At 31.5% G+C, this 26,154-nt stretch overlaps 1 protein-coding gene and 1 long non-coding RNA gene across 2 annotated transcripts; one reads left to right on the top strand and one right to left on the bottom strand.

Annotated features, from left to right (window-relative positions):
- On the top strand, positions 1-26,154 carry LOC143048875 (uncharacterized). Its single transcript, XM_076222744.1, has 4 exons — positions 1-142; positions 2,966-3,308; positions 20,886-22,063; positions 26,149-26,154. The coding sequence occupies exons 2-4, from the start codon at positions 2,978-2,980 to the stop codon at positions 26,152-26,154; spliced, it is 1,515 nt and encodes a 504-aa protein (XP_076078859.1). The 5' UTR covers positions 1-142; positions 2,966-2,977.
- On the bottom strand, positions 10,813-13,164 carry LOC143049904 (uncharacterized). The gene is made up of 2 exons (XR_012970355.1): positions 13,047-13,164; positions 10,813-11,380 (listed from the first exon to the last, which is right to left on the bottom strand). It is a non-coding gene; the product is annotated as an uncharacterized LOC143049904 (long non-coding RNA).

Here is a 26,154-nt window from a genome sequence, read left to right as displayed (position 1 = left end):
ATGTAATCGGTTAACAACACTGAGAAAACAGTATTTATTCATGTGCATATAGGGAGTGGTTGATTGTGATATTAAAAGTGGAAAATCCTGTTGAATTGGATGCAAGCGTCCCTTTTATAAACAAATACCATTTGTAGCAAGGGTAAGTTTTTATTCATGTAAGATTTAGTGCTGGTATGTTAATAAATACAAAGATATACACACATAATAAATACATATGTGTCGAGTGAATGGATAACAAAACAGATATAACAGTGTTATTCAGGAATCTGCCTGGGAATATACAACGTTTACATCCACAAAAGAAATCACAAAAATGTCATCACAACACCTGTTACGATGTGATGTAGTCATACCTTAACAGAGCACTAAGGAATTTCAGAGGCTCACATGGAAAATTAACGACATAAATCTGACAATAATACCTCGTTAATACAAAATTACACAATTAACACTTGAAATATTAACATGTAATGTTTTGTTGTTTTCATAATGTTATAAAAATTTATAAAATACTCGTTAAATTATTTTCACAACAAATTATGAACTCCAATGCGGAACATATCAGGTTGGGTTTTTGAATATTTGTGTTGTTAAAAACAAACCCATTGACACACATAATAAGAAAAAAAACATGAACTCTAAAACCTGTATTGGAAAAAAATGATCTTAATGGGAAACAATTGTCAAAACGAAAAGCTGCATTTAACATGTGTAAATGGATTTTCTCAAAATATTCAGAAATAATACACATGTAATGAACATGATGAATACACATGATGCATTGTCAATGTTTAACAAATACCCATTAGGACAGAATTATTCCATGATATACGAGTAATGTAGGTCTCAGACAGCGTATATACTAAGATCCAGGGCTGATATTTAAAATAATTATAAATATGATATGTTTGTTCAGCAGTGTATCGCCTTTATTGGTGATCCAATCACTGGATCTGTCGTCGATATGTTACTTTTCTTAGCCCACATCAATTTGATATATAGTTCTTTGGATTTTTCCGCTCCTGTTTTTTTCGAAATCAAAGTTGTCAACAAAAAAAACTACCGCTTCCGTATTTTTTTTGGTCTGGACGCCGCTCCGAAATGAGTCTTGCCTTGATTTTTTTTCTCTCACTGACGCGTTTTTCCCCTGTAATCAAAGCTGGGTTGAAACTCACGTGTCAAGCCATCAGTTGTTGTGGTTTCATATGACAATATGACAGTTCTTTTCCATTCGTTTTTAATGCGTTTTGTTATTTGATTTTGCAATGTGATTATGGACTTTGATTTTCCTCTGAGTTTAGTATTTTTGTGATTTTACTTGTTCGACTCACTGCCGAGTACAGGTAATCATTGAACAAACAGCTAACCGTTGTTCGTCATCATTTACATATCTTTTATGAAGTCAAAAGTGTAAAGTCTGTCAATATTTCGATATCAAACACATACAAATTCGTTTAACAGCCGTTGACATCACCTTTCATAGTCCGAGATTACTCTGACGTACAACGGCTACTGTTTTCACAAAAGCTGGGACTGGGGCTTGTCTGGCAAAAGAGCCGTCTGACGACAGAGTGATTTCGAACTGTACCTTTAAATGTTGGCACTGACATGGATATTTCTGTGTTGGGATAGCTAAACTGTAAATTTGTTAATTTCAAAATAGATAGAGCACCCTCCGATCCAAACAATAGTTTAAATGAATTACCCACAGGTCCCCCTGAAAAAATGTGTTAATGAAAAAGACAATAAAACTTCCTAAAAAACCTAAAACAAAATCGTGAGAATAGGGCAAGGAGATATTGATAGGCCAAGAGAAACTGGTGTGTGACCTCATTGGCCTGGCTAGTACTATAGAGTGTGGGTGGCCTGCAGAAACTTGAGAATCAGGGAAAATTGTGCAGAATAAACTTAAAAAAGTCTGAAGTTTGAGGTTTATAGACTACATCCATATAAAAGACTGCTATTTACTATGAAATATGTCAAAATCCTACTATCAAAATAAATTCTAGCCCATATTAAAAATGTGTTAAATCACCCAGAGTGCATCTAACAATTCACAGTAGTAGCTAGTTTTGATGAGAACACATATCCTGCTGTTTGTCTTTTAGTTTCTAAGCACAGCTCTTAGTATAACAATAAGGAGATGTGGTTATTTGCCAATAAGACAACTATCCACCAAAATTCAAAAGAAGTAATTGTTAGCAATTATAGGCAACCAAAAATTCTTCAACCATGAGAAAATCACATGTTTTGTAAAGGGACTTTCCAGAATTAATTGTATGGAGTGAGGAAGGCACCCGTATTTAAATTTGATGGGTGGTATTTAAGAAAGATTGCTGCCTTTGAACATTTAAATGAAATATCCAATTTAAAATGTATGCATGGTGGGGTCAAATAAAAAGTGCTTTCCTTCCCTCACCCACCCCCATCCCCCCCCCCGCCCCCACACCCCATTACATTTTTTTTTTGGAATTTAACCTTAAACATTGTCAAAAAGGCTATTCATCAAAAAGTTAGAAACTGAAAGTATCAATTCAATAATTGTCATGTGTTTTGCATGCTCTTTACATTTGTGAAGGTCATTGGTATTGCCATTTCAGATTTGTTTCAAATATTTGATTCTGCAAGTTGAAAGAGTCTACAGTTGTTTGCTGAGAGTCAGAATAAAGTATTCAAATGGGATAACAAGCTTTATGCATCAAAACATCAGTGTTTTTCCTTCTTATTCTGTTTGATGAAAAAAAAAGATATCGCTCGCTCCTTTTGCAGACCACTCGCCTGTCATTTTTAAGAATTTTTTTAAAACAACAAAAATTCGCTCTCTCGCCCCATATTTTTTTTTAAGCAAATGTCCGAAGAACTATTGCTCTAATTTGTGTGGCCTTATATTTTTTAAAATATATTGTATATACACGTTGTTTGCATTATTTAAGTAATATTGCACAATATATTCAATTTATAGTTCACAGCCAACATGAATCGGAACTCAAAATATGATAGAAAGGATGACGAGCAAAATGTACGAGGATTGAGGAAAATAACTTACTGGGAAAAATACTGCGTCAAACGTTTTCCTTATCCAGGAAGGCGCAGATACACACCATCACTTTACCAGTCTGAAGACGTAGGAATCGCAATCTCAAATGACGTTTTCGGACTAACAATCAGTCAGTTCGAACGAGTATATAAAGCTTGTTTAGACAGACGGAAATCACGAGAACAATATATAATAAATCTGAGATATCCGGACAAAACTTCGGATGAATATATGGAATACTTACAGGACAGTACAGATAACAATAAAGGTAATTACATATTCATAATGAAAAATACATAGAAAATTGCAACGTAAAATTAATGTTGATATTTTACAAATTAAGAATATCTTGAAACGAAATAATGATTTACTTAGTTTAAAATTGAAAAAAATGACCTTGGCCTCATTTTCATAGTTCAGTGGTCAAAATTAAGTTTTTAAGTTTTGGTCATTTTATCTAATATTATATGCCAAAAGTCAACTATATTTGGTGTATGGAAATATATTATGATTTATTTGTTAGTCCCGCAGGTTTTGTTTGACCATGACCTCAATTTCACGGTTCATTGCAAAGTGTTGAATTTTTGTGGTTTGGTCTATTTTTTTCAAACTATAAGTAATACAAATGTAGGTCAACTATATTTGTTGTATGGAAGCATTTATAACTGTATATGTCTGCCTGGCATGGTTCATCTGACCTTTTCCTCATTCTCATGGTTCATTGGTTCATTGGTCTTTGTTAAGTTATCTTGGTTAATGTTAAACTTCTGTGACAGTTGTAATAAAGCTTTATACGTAGAACTATCAACATAATAGCAATGATTAGAAAAAAAGGCGAGACATTTCAGTGTGTGCACTCTTGTTTATCTGAGCATGCACATTCGAAATTATCCGTAAGATGTTTTTCTTCACGAGATGAACACAAAATCAAACGTTTGATAACAAATGCCATTGTCAACAGAGTGACAATTAACTGATAGAAAAACTAGTGGTAGGCCACAATGCGATATGATTTATCACTTGAATCGAAAGCTTGATATTGTTTTTTGATTGATGGGGATAAGTATCACGACTTATATAACTTCAAGGTAAATTCAAAAAAGGGGATGTCCATCAAAAACTGACAAAAAATCAAACGGTTATAATAAAGTGAAACACAACTTTCGTATATCTGACTTTCTACACTCTAAAAAAAAAATTACTTGGAATTATCAAAAAAAAGTAATTCAATTACTTGATTCAAGTAATTGAATTTGTCAAAATTATTGATCATTGATAGTAATTATTGGTGATGTTAAGTAATTTCAAGTATATACAAGTAATTTACTTTTTCAGTAATTCTAAGTAATCCAATTCAGTAAACAAGATAATCAACATAAGTAATTCTAAGTAATATTTTTAGTAATTTCAAGTATTAATTACAAGTAAATACTAGTAATGTAATAAGTAATTGTAGGTCATTAACAGTAAAACGTCAAGTAATTCACAGTAATAATCCAAGCAATTCCAAGTAATCCTTAGTAAAAATCTTAAGTAATACTCAGTAAAATAATAAGTAATTACAAGTAATCATTTCAAGTAATCATTAGTAATAATTTATAGTAATCCTCTGTAATAACTTTTAGTAATCCTAAGTAATAATTGTAAGTAGTCTTTAGTAATAATTTTAAGTAATTCGTAGTAAATAATTTTAAGTAATTCTTTGTCATAATATAAAGTAATTCTTAATAAAAATCTTAGTATTTCAAAATAATAATTCAAGTTATTCTTATTTAAAGTAATCTGCATAAAGTACACGAGATCGAGAAAACAAAATCTAATCAATGAAATATTTATTGAAGAACAATTTAAGAGTAAATAATCTCTGTACTGATTAATCTACACTCCCATAGATTTGTTTGTCATGTGCTGCAATTTATAGGCACTTATTTATAATATTTTTATAGATTGAAATAAAATTTCTACACTGTTTTATTATAAATGCATGTAATTGGAAATAGTAACATACCTTTTTAAATAATAATCATATACTTTATCCATTTCTCTTGTTTGTTGTAAGTTAACATGGACAACTTCCGCAGCAACTCTTTGTGCTATATTTTCATTTAATTGAATAAGTACACAAAGTGTAGCCAGAAACATGAAAACCAACAAAGTGTCCTTTTTGTAAGGTTCTCCTTTCCTTTCGTGTGTGTAACTCGTGTAAGTATTTCAATAAACTCTGTAAACTTTTGTTCAAATTCAAAACTGAATGAGCTCCAGCCCATTTTCAAAGATAGCTCACCAAAGTCAAATGAAACCTTAATTCTGATTGGCCGAATTTATTTTCAGTCTCAAATCAAAAACTACTTATTAAAAATACAGGAAATATTATACAATTTTTTCATTTATTATAAATAGCTAATTTTTATTTTTAGTAAAACTAAGTCATGTTAATTTTACATTTATTTATAAAATTATATTAAAAATAGATCATAATAATTTGAGGATATTTTGAAATGAAAACAGGTTAAGTAATGACTAGTAATTCTTATACTAAGCAATTCCGATCCAATGTTTTAAGCATTTCAAAGTATTATCTAAAAACAGGCTATTTTATCAATTTGGAATTAATTTTAATTATGTAATTTGCATGATTTCTTGTGCTGAAAATTCCATGTTTCTTCTGCATTATTATTTTTAAGCATTGCATAATACTTTCCATACAATGTATTTTGTATAGATAACGTTGTGCGCAGCACAGTACATTCTATTGAAAATGTGTTATCTACTTTGAAAAAGAAAGTGTTGGGCGCTACACTGAACATTAGATTACAGAATATACATGAAAGTTATGAAAATTTTCAAGCACAGGAAATTATGTAAATTCCATATAATTAAAAATATGTCCAAGTTGGAATAATTGCCTGTTTAAAGAAAATTGTTATCCAAAATTATGCAATTTTCAGACTTAAACCTACATATTGTTGAAATTTTTAAATTATGGAGTCAAACTTCATAGGAAGCATTTATTATTTTATCTAATAGAAGTTGTAAAGGTTGTATATATATAGAGTAAGTTATATAGTAATCATGTTTAGTAATTTATCTAATCCTACCTAGTATTGAGATTTTTTTTTCAAGTAATCAGAACTAATTTTAGTAAATCATTTACTGCATTTAAGTAAAAATAAATTACTAAGTAATTTTTGAAATAGTTTTACTAAATTCAAGTTATCAATTTTTACTTAAAACTATTTGGATAACTTAAATCAAGTAAAAAAATAAATTAAGTAATGTCAAGTAATTCCTTCAGAACATTTATAGTAAAACTAAGTAAAAGTAAGTAATTGTAAGCAAATATGTAACTAATATAATTACTCAAAATGAGTAAAGAAAAAATACTAAGTATTTTTTTTAGTGTGTACTAGTAATTCCCGACAAAGTTGGCGAGTTGGACCTGATTCAATAGCTGAAGATGCATCACAATTGGATGACAGTTGTTCATTGTTCTGTCATATTGACAAAATGGATTTATCAACCCAAATAGATATAAGATACGCTTCATTTGATAAAATTCGTCCTAATCAAAATAAATATTAATATATCTATTAATGTATTTTAAGTTTAAAAATATCGATTTGACAATAAAGTTGAGATTTAAAAAGTACAAAGCAGACACAAGTACATACCTACTATCTTTATTTCTTATTTGAAGGTTCCAAAATCAATCAAAGTGTTATAGTAAGGTGTTCATCGTCGAGAAAAACGTCCCTTTAACGAGTTTTAGTCTACTAGTAACACATGGTTATTTTTGTTGGTAAATTATAGGAAAATCATTAATTTTTTAAAGTCATGATTGTAGTCGAAAGTTCTCATGGTCGCAATTTTTGAATTTTTGTGTTTTTACAGGATACCCATTAAATCCCGTATTGGAATGGATATCTTTAACACAAAACAATTCAATACTTACGCTATTTTTTCGTGGTGAAAACAGTTATTCTACCATGGCGTCCTTCTAACGCATTGGGTACACACCCGTGGTAAAATATGAGTATATGTTCCGAGCATACTCCAATGGCATATGCTTGTTTAATACATAAAATATATATATATATATAAATTATCAATAAAATTCATCCAAATCTATTTAAACCTGTTATTGTATATAGTTTGAGCATGTCAATTATTCTGTTAAGGTGGCTCGGCCCTTTAACAGTGCGCATATTTTAACGCATGTTTCTTACGACGACTGCCTTGGGAACGGTCGCTTTTAGGGGTCTTCTCAAAAATAGCTTTGACGACCTTGGAACGCGGGCGTGTATGAAAGCACCCTTGACGATGTAAACAAATGTCGAAAAGATACAAAACGTTCTTCAAAACAGGAAATATGTTCGATCAGAAATTCAGAGTGCTTTCTTCATTTTTCGCATAAAAGTTAAAAAGGACAGAAATATACATGAATATAACATTAAAAAAAAAAAAAAAGAATATACAAATACTGACAAAGTCACATGTATGACGTCGACGGTATTTGGTGCCGCTTCGCAAAGCCCAAAACGCATTCTCATCTTACACGGTCGCCTCTTGGGCCCCCCTTTCGTGGGAAAAATTTGATTATATAGGGAATCATTGAAGCATGACTAGAGCGCCCCCCCCCCCCCTTTTTAGGAAAAGGTCTGGATCCGCCACTGACTTGTGACCCGTATCAGAGACATATATGTGTATATATGTCTCTGCCCGTATAGTATGCTTTGAAAGCATCGGACGGGTTTATTTTCAAGCTATACTCCGTTTGGCGTTTTATAACAGTTTGTTTCTGTCATAAATCTATTTAAAACTTGAAATATCTTTATTTCAAAGTATTTTTTGGAGTTTATTCCCGAGTATGCGACAGCATAATTTTTGATAATTATAGAATATTTTTTATTTTCCCAAAAACAAATTTGAACATGCCAATTTTCTAACAGACGTCATACTTGACAGGCACACCTAACATTTTAATTTAAAGATTTGTTTTCCTGCACGAAAATCATTTGAATTTTTTTCTCGTATCACAATTCCATGATTTCCGGAACACTAGACTAAGTCCTATAATCTAAGATCTCGGGGCCAATGTTTTCTATTTTTATGATACTTTTCTTCTATTACTTATTTTGCTGAATTGTTATTTTGTTGATTTGCAATTTTCTGTTGTATCTATCAATATGTCAACCGAGTTCATATTAAAAAAAAAAGAAATATCAGCATTAAAACTAAAATAATTGAATCAGAGCACTGAATGTTATTAAAATAGACTAATGGATCCAGCAACTTATTTCACTAAAATGATTATTTGTTTTCCTGCAGAAATAAAACGACACTTCAATAATTTGCTGTTTTCCGCCTTTTCATGAAGATGAAAATTGATCAATCGGGGTGGATCCAGCTATGTTAAAAGGGGGTTTCCAGCCCAGGACAAAAAGAGGGTGTTCCAACTATATTTCCCCATTCTATCGTCCAAAAAGGGGGAGTTCCAATCCCCGGAACCCTCCCCTTGGATCCACCACTGTCAAAAGTAACCGGGACTGGCCTAGTATTCCGACCTTATATATATCGGTCTATGATATAATTTCTCAATACTGCATGCTTTGCGGAGAACCATGTTTCACCATGTCGGGATTTTGCTAGGACATATACCCGCAGCGTGCCGGGCAGTCTCAAACAATACTACTATAGGTTCAGGGAAAGTTTGGATTGTAATTTAAAAACTACGCCCAGTACACAGGAACGCTATATTAGCCGGGGATGTTGGCAAACTTCTATCTTAATTTTTGACATGCTTTTTTAAAAGGTAAGCTAATAAGGAAAGTTCTTGATTAAAAAAAATATAGTTGAGTGATGTCATTGCGGCAAAAAATTTGAATGACAATTTTGTTTGTGAACACTGATTTGATCTTACCGTGGCAAAGAAATGCATAACTAATCATCGATCTATGCGTGATGATAAAAGGAGATGTTTTTTTTTATTTATAATATTGAATTTTGTGGATAGTTGTTTCATTGGCAATCATACCACATCTGCTTATTTTCATATCGTGTGGTTAACATAGAAATATGACTAATCTGACAGATGATCCCTTGATTATACAGGGTGTTCAAACAGCTGGATATATACATACGAAGCCTCGTAGGGTAAAAAGCGGGAATTTTGCCTATACATGCACCAATCATAATTGTCAATTCATTTTCTTATGGCAGTCCATATATCTAGCTCCTCTTACTTTGCATAACTTTCATAATTGATACTTATCTGCATGTTCTCATCCGTATTATGCTTGAAACATTTGCCAGTGATCATTCAGTATGAAAATTAAATTTTCATTATGTGCAATCATATAAAAAAACGTAATTTCTGGGACTTTCATTTGTTTGACTATGTGGTATATCAGTTTATAGTAATTGTTGAAGTTCGTCCGGGAACATAATTGTTATCTTCTCTGTTAATTTGGTCTCTGGTGAAGAGTTGCCTCATAAACAATGATACCCCATCTTCCTATTTTTATACCCTATGCAACGAAGTTGCGCAGGGTATAACGTTTTTGACCCGTCCGTCCGTCCGTCCATCAGCCAGTCTATCTGTCCTGTTTCTTGTAATCACAACTCCTCTCAAACCGACCAACAAAATTTCATGAAACCTTTTTAGATAATAAGGACATACTATGCAGATGTGCATATCGACAGGAAATTACGAGTCAAATTTGTTCTACGAGTTATGCCCCTTTGAACTTATTTGCTTCAATATACTACTGCATGTTTGTCCTTGCAACTCTTCTCACACCGCACAATAGAATTTTATGAAACCTTTTTAGATAAGGACATACTATTTTGATGTACACATTTTTTTTTCTAGGAGTAAGGCCCCTTTGAACTTATTTGCTTCAATATACTACTGCAACAGTTTGTCATTGCAACTCCTCTGAAACCACACAACAGAATTTCACGAAACTTTTTAGATAATAAGGACATACTATGTAGATGTGCATATCAACAGAAAATTATCGTGATTCAATTTTTTTTTCTTATACCATTTTTTTTCTTAGTTATTTTATTTCTCCAGTGGCAATGTGGAGACTGACTGCCAAAGCGGGTCCGGCTTCAGTTATTCACAATATAATCAACCAATGAGCCTGCACCCTATGTCGGACTCTGTAACAATCATCCCATCAACCAAATATTTTGAAACATATTTAGAATTCAATAAACAGACAAGTCCATGAAAATGAGGTTAAGTTCAGATAAACCCTGCAAGACAGACATATTTGTTTTTCATTCATTATTTTTTACATAAATCACCCATTAGTTTTCTCATTTGAAATGTTTTAAATTGTTCATTTGTCATTTCGAAGCCTTTAAAACCAACTATGCAGAACAGGTTTTACTCATTGTTGAAGAACATATGGTGACCAACATGTATAGTTATTTCTGTGTTATTTGGTCTCTTAGCTTGTGTCTCATTTACAATCATATCACATCCTCTTATTTGATATTTTAATTTGTTATAATACATTTAATAATCTTTTCATACACCAAATATACATGAAGATGACCTATTTATTTCACAATATAGCATATTAAAAGAGGATTGCCAGACAGAATTGTAAATTATTGCACGCAATAGTTTATCTACTACATGTACCTTTTAGTATTTATTATTTTTGAGTATATGTCAGACATGTCGACGACGGACAGTCAATGGTACTATACCTTAATATGTCCCGAAAACGGGCGTAAAAAAAAGCCTCAACTAAATCAAATTTTTGAAATGTGATTGATTTTATTCCTCTAATATCTATGAGACCAAATTTACAAAAAATTTATTAATATAATTAATTTCAATGTACTAGTATACATGTAAGAATTGTTGCCATTTATACATCATGTACATATACAATCCTTTGCTGATCAGCTCTATATTTTCATTATTTTTATTCTCCTTCACTGTTTTTTTTTTATAAGACTCATATATATGATCTGTATTCATCATTGGGTCAGGTAGCAATATATATAGGTGAAGTAGGTCCTTTTGATTGGATTTTTTTAAAGGATTTTGACAGCACTAAAGCATATACATGTAGTTCCAATTTTTAGTTGATCTTAGCTCCTTAAGTGGATTGTGGCAACACATATTGCATATATACATGTAGAATGTTGTTCTTAAGTTTCAGCACTTTACGCATAGTTTCCGGTTGCAAGACTAGAATATGATACTGGCTTCTCATGAAATTCAGTCAGAACTTTGCCAATAGTTTCCAAGTAAAGTTGAACATTCCAAGATCACTCCTTCCATTTGCAATGTACATGTACAAATGTACTTGCAGCCTGAAATTAAATATCAGAGTAATTCTGTCAGAAAATCAACAATAATTGACATTCAAAAGCATATAGATGTAGACTAGTTCATAATAGGTAATGTGTCCATGGGACACAGATGAGCAACCGCTTGCATATAAAGAATGACAAGAGTGACACCACCCAAATTTGTACTTGATCTGAGTGTTGTTGTAGTAAGCATTGCATACAAGTTTCAGAACATTTGGATGAAGCAAACTTGTGTTAAAGAAAGGAACAAAAATTCAGCATTTTTTTAATTTTGTAAAGGGGCATATCTCTAGAACAGTAAAAGCGACCCCACCAAAAATTCAAACTTCATGTTTGTTTGTTTGTAGTATCATATATATATGCATTAATTGTGTATTAGTTTCATAACATTGGTAGAGGTAAACTGAAGTTGGAGAACAGAATCCAAATTTGGGAGGTACATGCAAGTTTGATAAGACTGACAATGCAAGGGTAACCTTAAAAGAAGTAGAATGGTATAAATAATTATGTGTTTATTTGATAATAGGTTCGTTTTCATGTGTTTTTGTTTTCCCTTGAGAACACATAAAATATTTTTTTATAATTTAATTTGGTTGAATATATATATCGAATTTCTGAACAGAAAATAATGAAAATGAGACATAAAAAAATATAGCCAAAAAATAAACCTGTGATAATACTGCTTCTATTGGTACCAGGATGCTAAAAATCAATCCAAAATATTTAAAAAAAAAAATCTAGTTTTATATACAATATACATGAACAGCTAAAAATCTCAAGTGACAAATACTTATGGCCACACTCTGTACATGTTTAACCTTGATACTTCTATTACTAGACCTTAAGACTGTTTGACATTTTTGTATACCTAACAGAATTAGGGGGGGGGGGGGGGTTAATGGTAAACAAATTGTGATTGATCAAGACGAATCCTTCAATAAGGTGTAGGGTTTATCATTTACAAATTAGGCCAATTATTTCATATTCTCAAGAAAATAAACAAATCAATCAAACCCCTTGAGGACCTTAATTGAGGGGTGGACAAGGGTAAGGAGACAGGGGAATGAGGGATCAGAGAAAAGGGGTATCTTGGAAATATATTTTGTCATTTTTATTTTGTCTTGGAGCAAGGAGATGGAAGTATTGAAGTAAAAAAAAAGGGGGGGATTTTAGGGTAGAAAGGGAAGGGAAATATAGTTAGGGCTAAGCCTATAAGGAGTAGAAACTGTTCCGAGGGAAGTTATGGGGTACCCCACATACATATGACCCTGAATTGGCTACGAAATTAGATATTACAAATGATGATTAAAAAAGACTAATTCATTGACACTAACGGTAGCGTAATAATGACAGTTGTTGTGCTTCATAGTAGATGTCATCCCTTCCTCTTCGGCCGTTTGCACACGGATATTTTTCAAAACTGTCCAGACATGTTTACAACTTGTCTGTAAAGGGTAAAATAAACACATAAATAAGATACCAGCTATAACGATCTATAACATTAAACATGGAACAGAAATTGAGCCGGTGCAAGGTTTCAGCCGCAGTGATTTTCAACAGTAGCGAGTATTTTGAGACAACCCCCAAGTTTGTATTTTTCGTTATACTGATAACATTTGGCTGCCTAATATATCGAAATCTATGTTTTCTTATGTAATAACTCTACCTTCATCGTTGTATATTCGCCACAATGTCTGTTATGCATGTACATGGTCGTATTCATCAATGTAGTATGCTGCTCGGCAATGGCGACCTTGAAATTCCTCTGGTCCGATAATGGCGCCAAATTAGAGGGAAGCAACTCGCGCCAGACAAAATTACCGTATTTCACCAAAATAATCAAAATTTCGCTTTTTGATAACAAACAGTAATACGATAACCACATTTATATTCAGTGATCGTTCATTGATATAATTACAAACATTATTTTATTAAAGCCATCAATAAAGAATTCACAATTAAGTAATTAATGGAGTCCATTGAAATCAGACCTTATGGGGTAGAGGGGTTAAACAAAAGCTCGTAACTTTTTTAAAAGCCTGGTGACCCCCATTTTATTTTACCTTAAAATGTTCGAAAAGTTCATAGCTTTGACATATCTGTTTTTAAAAAAAATCTACCGGGGAAATTTTACGAAAAATCGATTAAACCAATATTTTTTGCCTTAAACTGAAATTAGAAAATGCAAAATTTAGACATTAATCTGAAAATAAAAGGATTTTTAAGTCAAAAACAACCAAGGCAAAGGTTTACATTTCAAATTCTAATGTTTTTTCACATAAAAATCATACTGACTTTGTTTTAAAAGTCTTTGAATTTGATGTAACCGGTATTGTTGAAAGGGTGGGCATGTTTGGAAATAGGGTCAAAATCGCACATTTCGCTTCAATTTGAGGGGAAAACGAGCCTGGTGACCCCCTTTTTTCTTTGCATTTTTGGATTCAGCATAAAAAGATCTACAAAATATGTGAAAATAAAAAAATTCTACCGGGGGTCCTTATTGGGGTGAGCCACCTTAACTGCGTTCTTTTACGCCAAAATACAAGTGCGTTAATTTATGGGAACGGCAAATATTTGCCTCCACCTAGAGCACTTCGATCTCAAAGAATTGCCGTATTAGAATCGAACTATAACATCGGGGCTTGAATATATCTGTATTTTACCACTAATTTGCCCTTTATGACAAATATTTTACCCTGAGCGATATTCAAGCCCCTGTGAATTATTTCTTAAATAGAATATAGTTTATCAACTAAATATATATGATATAACAAAATCGGATTTTTTTTTAAATGATGTTGATATAATTATTTCAGCACTAAAGTAAGACTAAAATGTTGCTCTAAATTTACCACATGTTCAGCAACAGTAGAATTATTACGTGTATCTTCATGCAATTGTTTGATCTGATTTAGCGATAAGACGCAGTGCGTGTGTGTGCCAACTTTCATGTGTGAGATAAAAGTCGTTTAAATAAACTGAAGAAATAAGCTAATAGAAACGCAAATTGTGGAAACATTTTGGCATTGATAAAGAACGGACTATCCCGTGAAATAATCATTGTTTTGCTTACATTTTTAGGTCATTAGCAAGGACAGTGGACACTCGTTACATTTCTCAGTTTCGCTTAGTGTGTGGTTGAGTAATTTGTTTTGAATAGCTAGATAACGTAGTAAATTATTATTATCTTCGAAACAATAATATGAATAGTTAGATATAGGAAGATGTCGTGTGAGTGCCAATGAGACAACTCTCCATCCAAATAACAATTTAAAAAGTAAACCATTATAGGTTAAAGTACGGCCTTCAACACGGAGCCTAGGCTCACACCGAACAACAAGCTATCAAGGGCCCCAAAATTACTAGTGTAAAACCATTCAAACGGGAAAACCAACGGTCTAATCTATATAAACGAGAAACGAGAAACACGTATATATTACATTGTCTGTTTTTCAAGACTTTCAAATGTTTATTGAATATATATTCTGTTATAATTGTAGTATAACAACCAAATCGGTAAATTTCGTGTCACATCCGAAATAAAGCACATCAAGACTATGTTCTGATTTGCATGATTTGTGTGTTACCAAAATACCCCCTCGTTGTAAAAGACAACTAAAATGTAGCATCGATATTTCTATGATAAATAAAACAGCAGAAACAACTACAATAATTCAAAAGCTACATGTATATGCTTGTTCGAGCAAATTTATAAAACCAAGGACCTATCTGTGCATGTCAAGATATCAGCAGGACATTTTACTTCGTTTGTTGCTACACATTTTATTCTTATTCTACGACTTTCATGAGCAAACATTTATTTTACTTTGTTACTCATATATATCCTGAAATATCATTCATTTTACGTTACAAAGTATTTATTTTCATCCGGTCTTTGGAAAAGTCGGTGATTTTCAGTTCACACCAAGCCAAATTATTTACTTTCAGAATCCTCCTCTCGAATTCTAACGGTCGTTACCTGTAAACTTGGGGAAGGGAGTTATAAAATCAAAGTCTGCCTTAGAAATGTACGATCATAACAATTATTACCGTAATAAGTTAACTAAGATTACTGTGTACAGAATTTTTTTACTAACTGACCGAACGATGTCGAAATTCTTTCAAAAAAGGATAAAGGATAAGATGTACATACAGTCTCTACGCGATGTAGCCTTTGATTGATGAAGTGGCGTAAAGCTATCAACGATCAATCTATGAATAAATCCTGTATATAAAGGCAATAGTAGTATACCGCTGTATATGTCTGTTTCAAACCTGGATCGAACCGGTATTTGAGTGGTTATGGTTGTTTCAAGTCTGTTAATTTGTTTGAGCCAAATCTTTTGTTATACATTATACCGTTATTTTTCACAAATAAATTGTTTCAATGTTTGTTTATCCGGACCTTTCATAGCCAACAATACGATATGAATTGTTTCATTGTTGAAGACCAAACACTTGCCAACACGGATTATTTCCGCATCTTCTGATATTAATTTACAGGTATTACCTGCAATTAACAGTTTCAATGTCCCATGCAAATGAAGTAAGTTCAGATAACTACAAAAGTTTAAAAGTCTGAAAAGACCAGTTTTTGTATTAATTTGCATAAGTTTTCACTCTACATTCTCTAAAATTATGACTTGTGTTTTAATTTTTCTTGGCAAATTCTCATTTATATTAAATTTGCATGAAATTTACTCGACGTATTCTCGACATTCTGAATATGGTCTTAAAATATTTTGACAAATTCTTCACATTTAAATATTGTCTTGAAATTTCTCGACATATTCTCGACATTCTTTATTTTTCTCAGTATATCTCTAAATATTATAAAAAAAATATATTGTGTCTTAAAATTTACTCGACAGTTCTGAGATCTACAAATCATGACCAAAATTCATGATATAACTTAATCTAATTTTATCTTAGTACGACAAAGTGTATGAAATACTACACTTCTTAAAACAAAAATAAAACTTGGGCATGTACAATAATTTATCTTTGGGTATATAAATATTTGTACAAATGTTTTTTAAATAATTACAAATGTTGATTCCTGAAAAATTAAATGATTAAAATCAATCAGACTGTAGACATATTTCATTCAACATTCATAGTACTCAATGTTGATAGAGTAAATGATTATTGTACCAAAATGTGGTTTATATAAGTAGCAAATCATGATTATATACAAATCATTCATTTAACAAAAGAAACATTTGTGTAATGTCATCTGTTGGAATATGTATTAAGTATCATGCATAGACAGGATGTACCCTATACAATTAAGGTATTCCACACCCCAGAGTACACGCAACTTTTAAATAGAAATTACTGCGTTACCTGTTATCAGCTAAACAACTTATCAGTTGACTGACCATACCACTACAATTTAAAAAGTTTGTTGATAGATGAAAATGAAAATCATCATTTTGATGATCAATAAAAAATTGAATTAAAATGGATATTCGTCATCGAAATTTTGCAGTTAATTATTTTAACATACAAAGCAATTGGATAATTCCCGAAGATTAAAACAAAATTATTATCTACTCCAGAAATAGTAAGTTCACATTTTAGGCGAAATGTATACTGTTGAGACATTTTTAAGATAATCACGAATATGTTAAGATATATTCAGACATTATTAAGAATGTCAAGAATATGTTAAGACAGATCGAGACAAAATAAGGACAGTCATGAATTGGTCGTGACTAATCTAGACTCTTATCAGATGATACAGGAAGTGTAGAGAAATTTTTAAACCATGTGCACACTGTCAAGGCACTTGTCAAGAAAAATCACGAACCTTATTAGACAAATTCATACTATGTTTAGAATTTATTTTAAATTGTTCAGGCAAATTAAGAAAGTCGAGTAAAAAAGATAAGGACTTGGTCACTTAGACGTATCCTGGTTCACATTATCAATGAAATTATGTCGATATCAGGTTAACCACGTATGACCGACATGTTGACCGACATGTATCACAAGCCCAGTAGTCAGCACTTTTTGTGACAAAACATGAATTGTCATTGATATGGTTATATTAAAAAAAATACTGTTTACAATTTTTTAAATTTTTTGAAATACTAAGGCTTTTCTTTTTCAGGCATAGATAGACTTACCTGTATTTGGCAAATATTTTAGGAATTTTGGTCGTCAATGCTCTTCAACTTCGTACTTTATTATGCCTTTCTAACTTTTTTTTATTCTAGCGTCACTGATGAGTCTATTGTAGACGAAACGCGCGTCTGACGTATATATTTAATTTAGTCTTGGTATCTAGGACGGGTTTATTTTCACGGCTACTATTTATTAATACCCAAATATAGCTATCATTGAACTTACGATAAAAGAGTTGCGATAGGGCATTCAAACTCACAGGTGAGAAATTTGCATAACGAAAAAAAAACTTATACATGTACAGTATTCGAGAAGTCACTTAACAATGACCATGAAGTCAAGGAAAATATTTATATGACAATCACAATGAATATATATATTGCCGTCCCACTTTCATTATGTACAAAAAATGTATCCAGTATACCTCCCATCTGAGACTGGTCTCGAATGTGATTGTAAACAGAACAACTGAAATTAGCATTCTACAAAAATCCTGGTGGGTTAGCTTTTAAATTAACATAAGACAATGCAACGATACAGCTACTGCAAGTTTATGCAATTATTTTATATTATTTCAATCTGATAAAACTCTGATAAATGTTAACTCGCGTACTTGCGTACTCGTATATGTAAGCTCAGATGCTGATAGCGTAATCCCAGATCTATATTTAAGATTGATGTTATTACAATCCTTTTTTTGTGGGTATTCATCAGGTCATTTGTAGACCAATGTATGCTAAACTAGTTTTGTAAGATGGAGTTATTAACTTGTTTCGTATTGTATTTTTTGTTTTCATATCTTTGATGCAGTCTTTTTTTATCTATGTAGAGTACAATTATACTCGTACCTGCTCATTTAATCCATTACACGTTAATATTACACAGGTTTTGGAACTAATTACAATTATATGTGCTTCAACACTTGCCAAAGGAAAACTGGATTGTGTTAAAAAAACACATTACGACCACCTTTCATCAAAAGATAGAAGGATTACGTTTTGGATAGAGAACGTGTGAATGTAAATAACTAAATAATAGCTCGAGAGATCACCTCTATCGAATGTTATGAAAATATTCAGAATTTTGAAATTTTAATAAGTCAAGGTGACTTTATCAAACAGGTGAAAGGAATTTCTAAATATGCCCCTTATAAGTACAAATGTCAATCTCGAACTGTATTTGGCAACATAAATATAAAATAAGTCCTAAATATAGAAACTTTAGTTATATTCATTTTTGTTTTGTTTTGCTCTACATGCATATTTGTAAAAGCGACCAGTTGTCGTCACGATTGTTGTTTTCCTTGAAATTTTAGCGTTGACCTTTGACCCAAATTTAAGACTATTGTGACCACTGTAGTCAACGACGTCATCAATATTTCATTTTTATCCGTTTGTTATCAGTTTGTTCAAAGATGTCAAATACAGCCGTGTGTTATCCGTTAACCTACATCGATAATGTTTGTTGGCTGGCACTCTATTATTACACACGTACACTTACATACGGTCGATATGTTAATATGTCAATAATTGGGACAGAGCAGCCAACTCTGTATAATCATACATCAAAGACAAAAAAATCAACCGATTGAAAATTCAAGGAAAAAACACATAAACCAAACAAAAACGCCACCTATAAAAAAAGGTTGTAGACTGTGAATTTGATAATTGTCATTGACATCAACATCAACAGCAATTATCATAGTTAGTAAATCTTGTAAATAGTAATTACAATTTCTCAAGTAAGTAAGTATAAGAAAAATATAATTGTAACGGTTAACAAATTAAAAATAACACAGTAAAATTCCCTAGTTTTTCGAAAAATTTAAAGTTTAGTAAACAGGAAACATCTTAAAATCACCATTTAATCATGATAATTGATATACATTTGTACATGTCAAGACCAAAGTGCTGACTATTGGGCAGGTGATACCCCGAATACGAAACGTCCACCAGCAGTGACATCGACCTAGTGGTGTTAAGAGTTATCAATGGTACCAATATTATAATTTAATACGCCATGCCCGTTTCATAAAACATCGATTTACAAAGTGTAGGTACCAGATGGCAACTCTTGAACATTGTAGAAGTTGATAAATATATATATTCCAGACTGGGGTGAAATTGGGTTTATTGGTTCTAAGTTAAGGATACGTTACAATTTTAAAATTGAAATGGTTTCATTTATAAAATATACAGGTGCTCAAATTCACGCGGTTGTCGATTTATGATATATGTAAACAAATGAGGCAAAGGTAGCTATCTATGTGATTTCTTTAATCTTTAGTTCAGGGAAATATATCAAGGAGACCCAGTCAGACAGGTTTGGATTGGTAATGGAAAAAACATGTCTTAAAAGAGTATAAACATATTAAGATATCGTCCAGAAAACTGGCACAGTTGGTTCCGATATGAATACCGACAACCGGTCTCCGTAATCAACACATATGTTGTGAATGAGATAATCCTGTATATCGATTACCTTTTCTTTTCTAAAGTATGTTTCATTTTCGGAATGATTTTAAAAAGAAATGTGCAAAATTATATTCCAAATCAAGACAATTATAGCGTAAATTACCATTTGATGGTAGGAAAGATCTGTGTAATATAACGTTCAAACATACATTCCTGTCTTCTTAAGTAGGTCTGTGTTTGCCATATATTTACAACTGCATAAATCTAAGGTAAGAGTGCTTGTGCTATGAAGAGTTTGAGCGTACAAACTGGGGGAATACAAATACAAATACCTTAAGTTTGGTCATATTAAGTTTTTATATAGTTTTTAAACATGTATTTGGTTCCTTAGACAAAAAACCATCAACATAATATCATTAAAGTGTGGAACTTTTGGTATGGACAAAATATGTGTTACGTTTAATTGAGTTTAATTCAGAGAAAGTTGCTAATCCTATGAACACAAATTATCAACTTTAACTTCATGTATTTGATTTTTTAATATGAGGCAGAACTAATAAAAAAACATTAAAAGATTACAAAGGCAAATAAATCATTACATAAACCTCGTATATTATTTTGAACTAGACATGATAGATATAAAGAATGCGATATAAAGCAATGCTTTGTTGCATATCTTAAGATTTTCTCGCTATCGACAACAATGAACGGCATAAATGCAGTTCCTTCTACTCCTCAAGTTTTACATTATTACCTTTATTTATCTCTTTTCGATTCAAGAAAAGTAATTATCGGTGATAAAATATTCACGATACTAGATACCGACTATGTCTACATTTAACTCTCTATTGATGGAGTAATATAAAAGTTCGTTTGAAATAATCAGCAGTGAACACAAATATATATATGTAAATACCATGACAATTTTAAGATAAATAATTGAATAAAAATGTGTTTTATAGATGACGTGTCCTTGACGGGAAAAGATTTGAAGGACGTATACTTATACGAGCACTTAGTGAAAACAGCTGGTACTGAAGTAAAGATCCGTAAAAGGCAACAATTATTTATCACAAAAGATATGATAAATAATGAAAATATGATAAACATGAGTACAAATATAACAGATATATCGAGTGGAAGTTTAGCAGAAGGGATATATTTACCAGGTAGTGATTTGGATATAATGTACGTAATCAAAAACGTAGACGTAATACTGGATGTAAGGAATATCAAACATTCAATACAACGGACAACACTGGTTATGGAGAATGATAATGATCATCCTGGTTTTACTAGACTCCGATTAATAGCAGGAGGGGAAGGGGAATCTTTATATATACAACCCAAATGCTTTGAAAGTACAAGACAAGGTTTATGTTTGTCAGTCAACTCATTTGTTGATAATATAAATAGTAAAATCCCCTATTTCAAGCTCTCATCTCACGGCCCCTGCTTATCAGATAACAATCAACAGGTGGATTATGCATTCTGTCTACGAAGTAAATACCTACCTTACAATGCGTTACCCTGGGCATCGCGTCACCGATTGCAATGGCCGCCTAATTCCGTAATTGATAAGATAAAAAATTATGGATGTTTGTTAGTACCTATTGGACCAAGCACTTTGCCAGATTGTAATATATTATGGAGATTATCTTTCTCTGTGGCAGAAAAACAACTTGTACATTCGTTTAACTTCACTCAACTGTTATGCTACTGTCTCCTTAAATTAACATTAAAACATATTGTTAACGCAAACAAAGATGCCGAAGGTTTGTTGTGTTCTTACTTTCTGAAGACAGCACTATTCTGGGTCTCAGAAGAAGTTGATATTGACACATTTCACTCATCTAAATTATATTCTTGTTTTTGTCTATGTCTTAGTAAAATGATTTTATGGGTAAATAAATGTTATTGTCCAAACTATTTTATTCCTGAGCATAATATGTTCCGAGGAAAAATCAATGCAGATAATAATAAAATACTAATTATTGTGTTGAATAAAATAAAGTGTGACGGAATTCATGGATTGATAAATAGTTTATTTCAATACGAACATGAACATCATCGTTTATTAGGTACGCAGCTTGAACCTTCAATTTTTAAACTTGACTTACTATTTTACAGGATATGTTTTGTAAGTTATGGTTCTCTGTATAACATTTCCAGCTGTTTAAAATCACTTGAATTTATTGAACATTTACTTAAGTCAAAGTCGTGTACATTTATTGTTGATGTATGTAAATGGCATCATTCCAAAATAAGTCAATGTGCAGCGCAACTACTACCATCACCAACGATAACAACTGAAAGGTACAACATACACAAACGTTATCACAGACATTTACAAGACGGTATTAAAGCAGATGCTGTCTCAGGCTGGTTGTTATATGCCTCGTTTTATTATGTCACTGGACAGTTCAATGTTACACTAAGACTTACGGATTATGTTCTTTCAAAATATTTACCTGTTATGATAACAATAAGCTGTCAAAAGTATCATCATCAACAAATCAATTATTACAGAAATCATGTACATTCCACAATGACACTTCAGGACAGGATGAGAATGGGAGTTGTCAACCATGTTATGTATTTAAAACACTCATCACTTATACCACAGGAACTGAAGCAGGAGGTGAAAGATATAAACATAAATATGCATCCTATTGTTTTGTCTCACTGTCTAAGATTCCTCTGCTATCATCATATAGGAAATATATTAAACAGACAACATGCTTTACGTGATTTGAACTGCACAGTGAAAGAAATACATTTCGTGAATATAAATATCTTTTATAATTCATTAACAACACTAGGAGTTTGCTATGAGATATCCGGTAATATCAATGCAGCCTATCAATGTTATGATGAAGCTTTACAATGTGAAGATATTACATGTGCTATCTCAGAAGCGAGGATATCAAAACTTTTAACAGATTTAGTATAATTGTCAGGTCCACCAGTAATCGGAGTTTGTCAATTGCTATCAGTTAATTAAGATCATGTATGTGCGTGTATACATTGAAAATGTCTGCATTCTACATCTATGACACCTATTGCAATATGACACTACTACAGACCTACAAATGCAGTAAGACAATCTTTTATATAAGCTTTGGATTTCAAATATTTTGACCTCGAGCATCACTGAAGAGACATGTATTGTCGAAATGCGCATCTGGTGCAAGAAAATTGGTACCGTTAATTTTATTAAAGCATTTATTATTAAAACGAAAATAATGACAGTTCTCGGTGCACGTAACCACCAGTGAAGTATCCGTTGCAATATTCACTATTGATGATTATATATATATAATCATTATTTAAACAAGTTAGAGTAAGTAATATGTTTAGAAAATAAAGGGCATTATGTGATTGTTATTATCAAATGGAATACTAATAATGTGTGTCGACATATACGCTTCCTGTTCATTTAATCAAGTTATGATATAATATGTTATACAGATACATTCTATCAGTGTTTTTGATATTATTGCGATAATTAGATTAGCTTAAATAAGGAATCTTAACAAAATGTAAAGTTATTTTATGGTAAGCTTCATCGTTTTGAAAATGTCGTAACAAGTGTAACATTTGATATTTCATAAAAACATTTAAAATTATATTTATATGGTTTCAATACAGTTGGTGTAATATGTTCAAATCATAACAGAGAAATGCAGGTTTTCTGCATAATTTAACTAACAGGTTTGTTGACGATGTCTATAGTTATAATTTAAATAGATAAATTTATCCTAAATATCAGTTTTTATATTTGTTTCGCAACATTCAAGTTCTGTCCACAAAAGACTTTAATAAAGTAACGTTCCAAAGCAAAAATTTTAATTGAAAAAAAAACCCTAAAAACAAAGATTACTTTAGGAACTTAAATGCCAAAAGATGTTGCGCACTGCGGCTAATGTAATATGCTTGGATAGAATAGACCACTTTCGAGTTCATCCGTCACCGGCAAAAACTCGTCAATTATGCACGCCTTTATGACGTCATTTACCAGATAGAGGGGCTCGCCTGTATCCCTGCACTATTTACGTTCATCAAGCGTCTAAGTGATCGTTTTTGTGCAGGATAAACTAGAAATAATGGTTGCTCTGTAGGTACTTACTGACAATTCCCTAATGACAGCAGTGTTGATTGTCTATTTTCAGAATTCAATTTGCCGAATAATTCGTACAATATAGAATTATAATTTTCCAACCACTCGCTCAACATTGTAAGGAAGTGACGACGCCCCTAAACGCACAGATGACGGTGATAAAGGCGCGTATAATTGACGAGTTTTTTCCGGTGACGGATGAACTCGAAAGTGGTCTATTTCTTTGTATTAGAACTATTAAAAGTTATGTATACAATTTAAGTACAGTTTTGACCACATCAATGATAATTGTCATCAAGACAATAGTGCTGACTGCTTGACTCATACGTGTAAGCTTTATGTTCTTAAGTGTAATACGTATACTCGAGGGGATAAAAGATTGAAGTAAAAGTAGTCCAGTAAATCTAGCATAAATTAAACCCTAATCCGAAAGTAATTGCAACAGAAGATTTTTAAGTTTTAATCTTGAGCATTATACATGTACCCCAAATATACATTGAAACAAGTCCCATAAAATCAAACTTGAGGAAGACTACGAAAATCACCATTTAAAATTACTAAGAAGATTTGCATTCAAAAGGGAGAAAACTCTTGCAAAAAAGGCAGAAATATAAAAAAAAAAAATTGATACACTATATAGCTGTATCGCTTCTATTCATCATAAGGTATTGATTCTTGGTTTTTAGCGGTCTTTAGAGTATAACAAACAACTCCAAAGGTGTTTTCATATACTTTTTAAAGGTATAATCAAGATTTTGCAATTCATTAGTTGACCATTTATTTATTTTTCAACATGTCAAGACACAGAATCTCAAATTTAATAAAAAATAATTAAGCATGAATTCCTTTTTTTTGTGGTTTTAAGTTTCCTTAGATGAGTAAGTTGCTTAAAAAATATAATATACAGATATAAACAATACCAACTTGTCACATTATTTTTTCAAAATAGTTACAAAGCTTCAATTTGCAATTTCTAAAATTAAAAATGCACGGAAAAAAAACCTACCCATAGTATTTGATTTTGTACATTTCATGAGCATACGATTATATAATTTAGTCAAATATAAACTTATAACCCCATCAAATATCATACTTTACATAAATTTCAAGAAAAACAACCAGAAACTGACCAATAAGACTAATATTAGTAAGAGTTATCTCCCCTTTCAATGCTAATTTCCATAGGAAATTAAAAATACTAATTTTGAGTGTTCCTCAAGTTAGATTTTATGGGACATTTTTCTGTGTATGTTAAGGACATAATGCTATAGATAAGAACTAAAACATTTTCTGTTTCAATTGGTTTGAGGTTAAATCTTAGTCTAACTGGACTATAGGTATCTATAATATCAAGTACATTTCTTTTATAATACAAGAATGTGCTTAAGACATATTTAAAACAATATCTTGCTTTAAATGTTTAAAAAATAAACCTAAAATAGCTTATAAGTCAACCTAGACATGAACTTCTTTTTTTATATAATAAAAAGTAACAAGGTTTCGAAATCGTCCGTGTTAATTTTAGAATTTGAAGTATAAAAACAGTACACGTACATTTTAATGTAAATGAGGTAATCAACGGGCGTCTTTCGAAAATATACAGTAAAGTAAATATTTGTTAACAGTAGTAAAAACATTGTTTTTTAATATTTTTTTGTTCATATACACATTAAGAAACGTATACAATATTGTTTTAATTGTTTGTGTTGTTCAAAAATCATGCCGTTCGTTCTCTCTTTTGAATTCTTTTACATATTATTTCATTTACGGGAATTTTTATGCTCTCTATGTGCTATTTATTTTGGTGACTTATAATTGGTAGCTTCGACGTCAAGTTATATCTCACGGATAGTTGTTTCATTGGCAATCATACTACATTTCCTTTTTATTCTATTTTTTTATTTCATATTTGTCGGATATTCTTTAAAATTGATGGGCGCTAGATTAAATCTCCAGGAAACGAAAATGTTAATATTTGCATAGAACATAAAGGCCTCGAAACTCTTCTCCTAGACCTCACAGAAAAAAAATCGCCACAAAACAAGAAAAATATACCACAAAATATTTTACAATGATTATGCTATTTCCATTTAACAATTGGTCAGTTATGA

This window comes from Mytilus galloprovincialis, chromosome 10, assembly GCF_965363235.1.
Source record: "Mytilus galloprovincialis chromosome 10, xbMytGall1.hap1.1, whole genome shotgun sequence".
NCBI classification, from domain to species: domain Eukaryota; kingdom Metazoa; phylum Mollusca; class Bivalvia; order Mytilida; family Mytilidae; genus Mytilus; species Mytilus galloprovincialis.
Note: the sequence above shows the minus strand (reverse complement) of the source record. Positions and strands in the feature narration are given on the sequence as shown.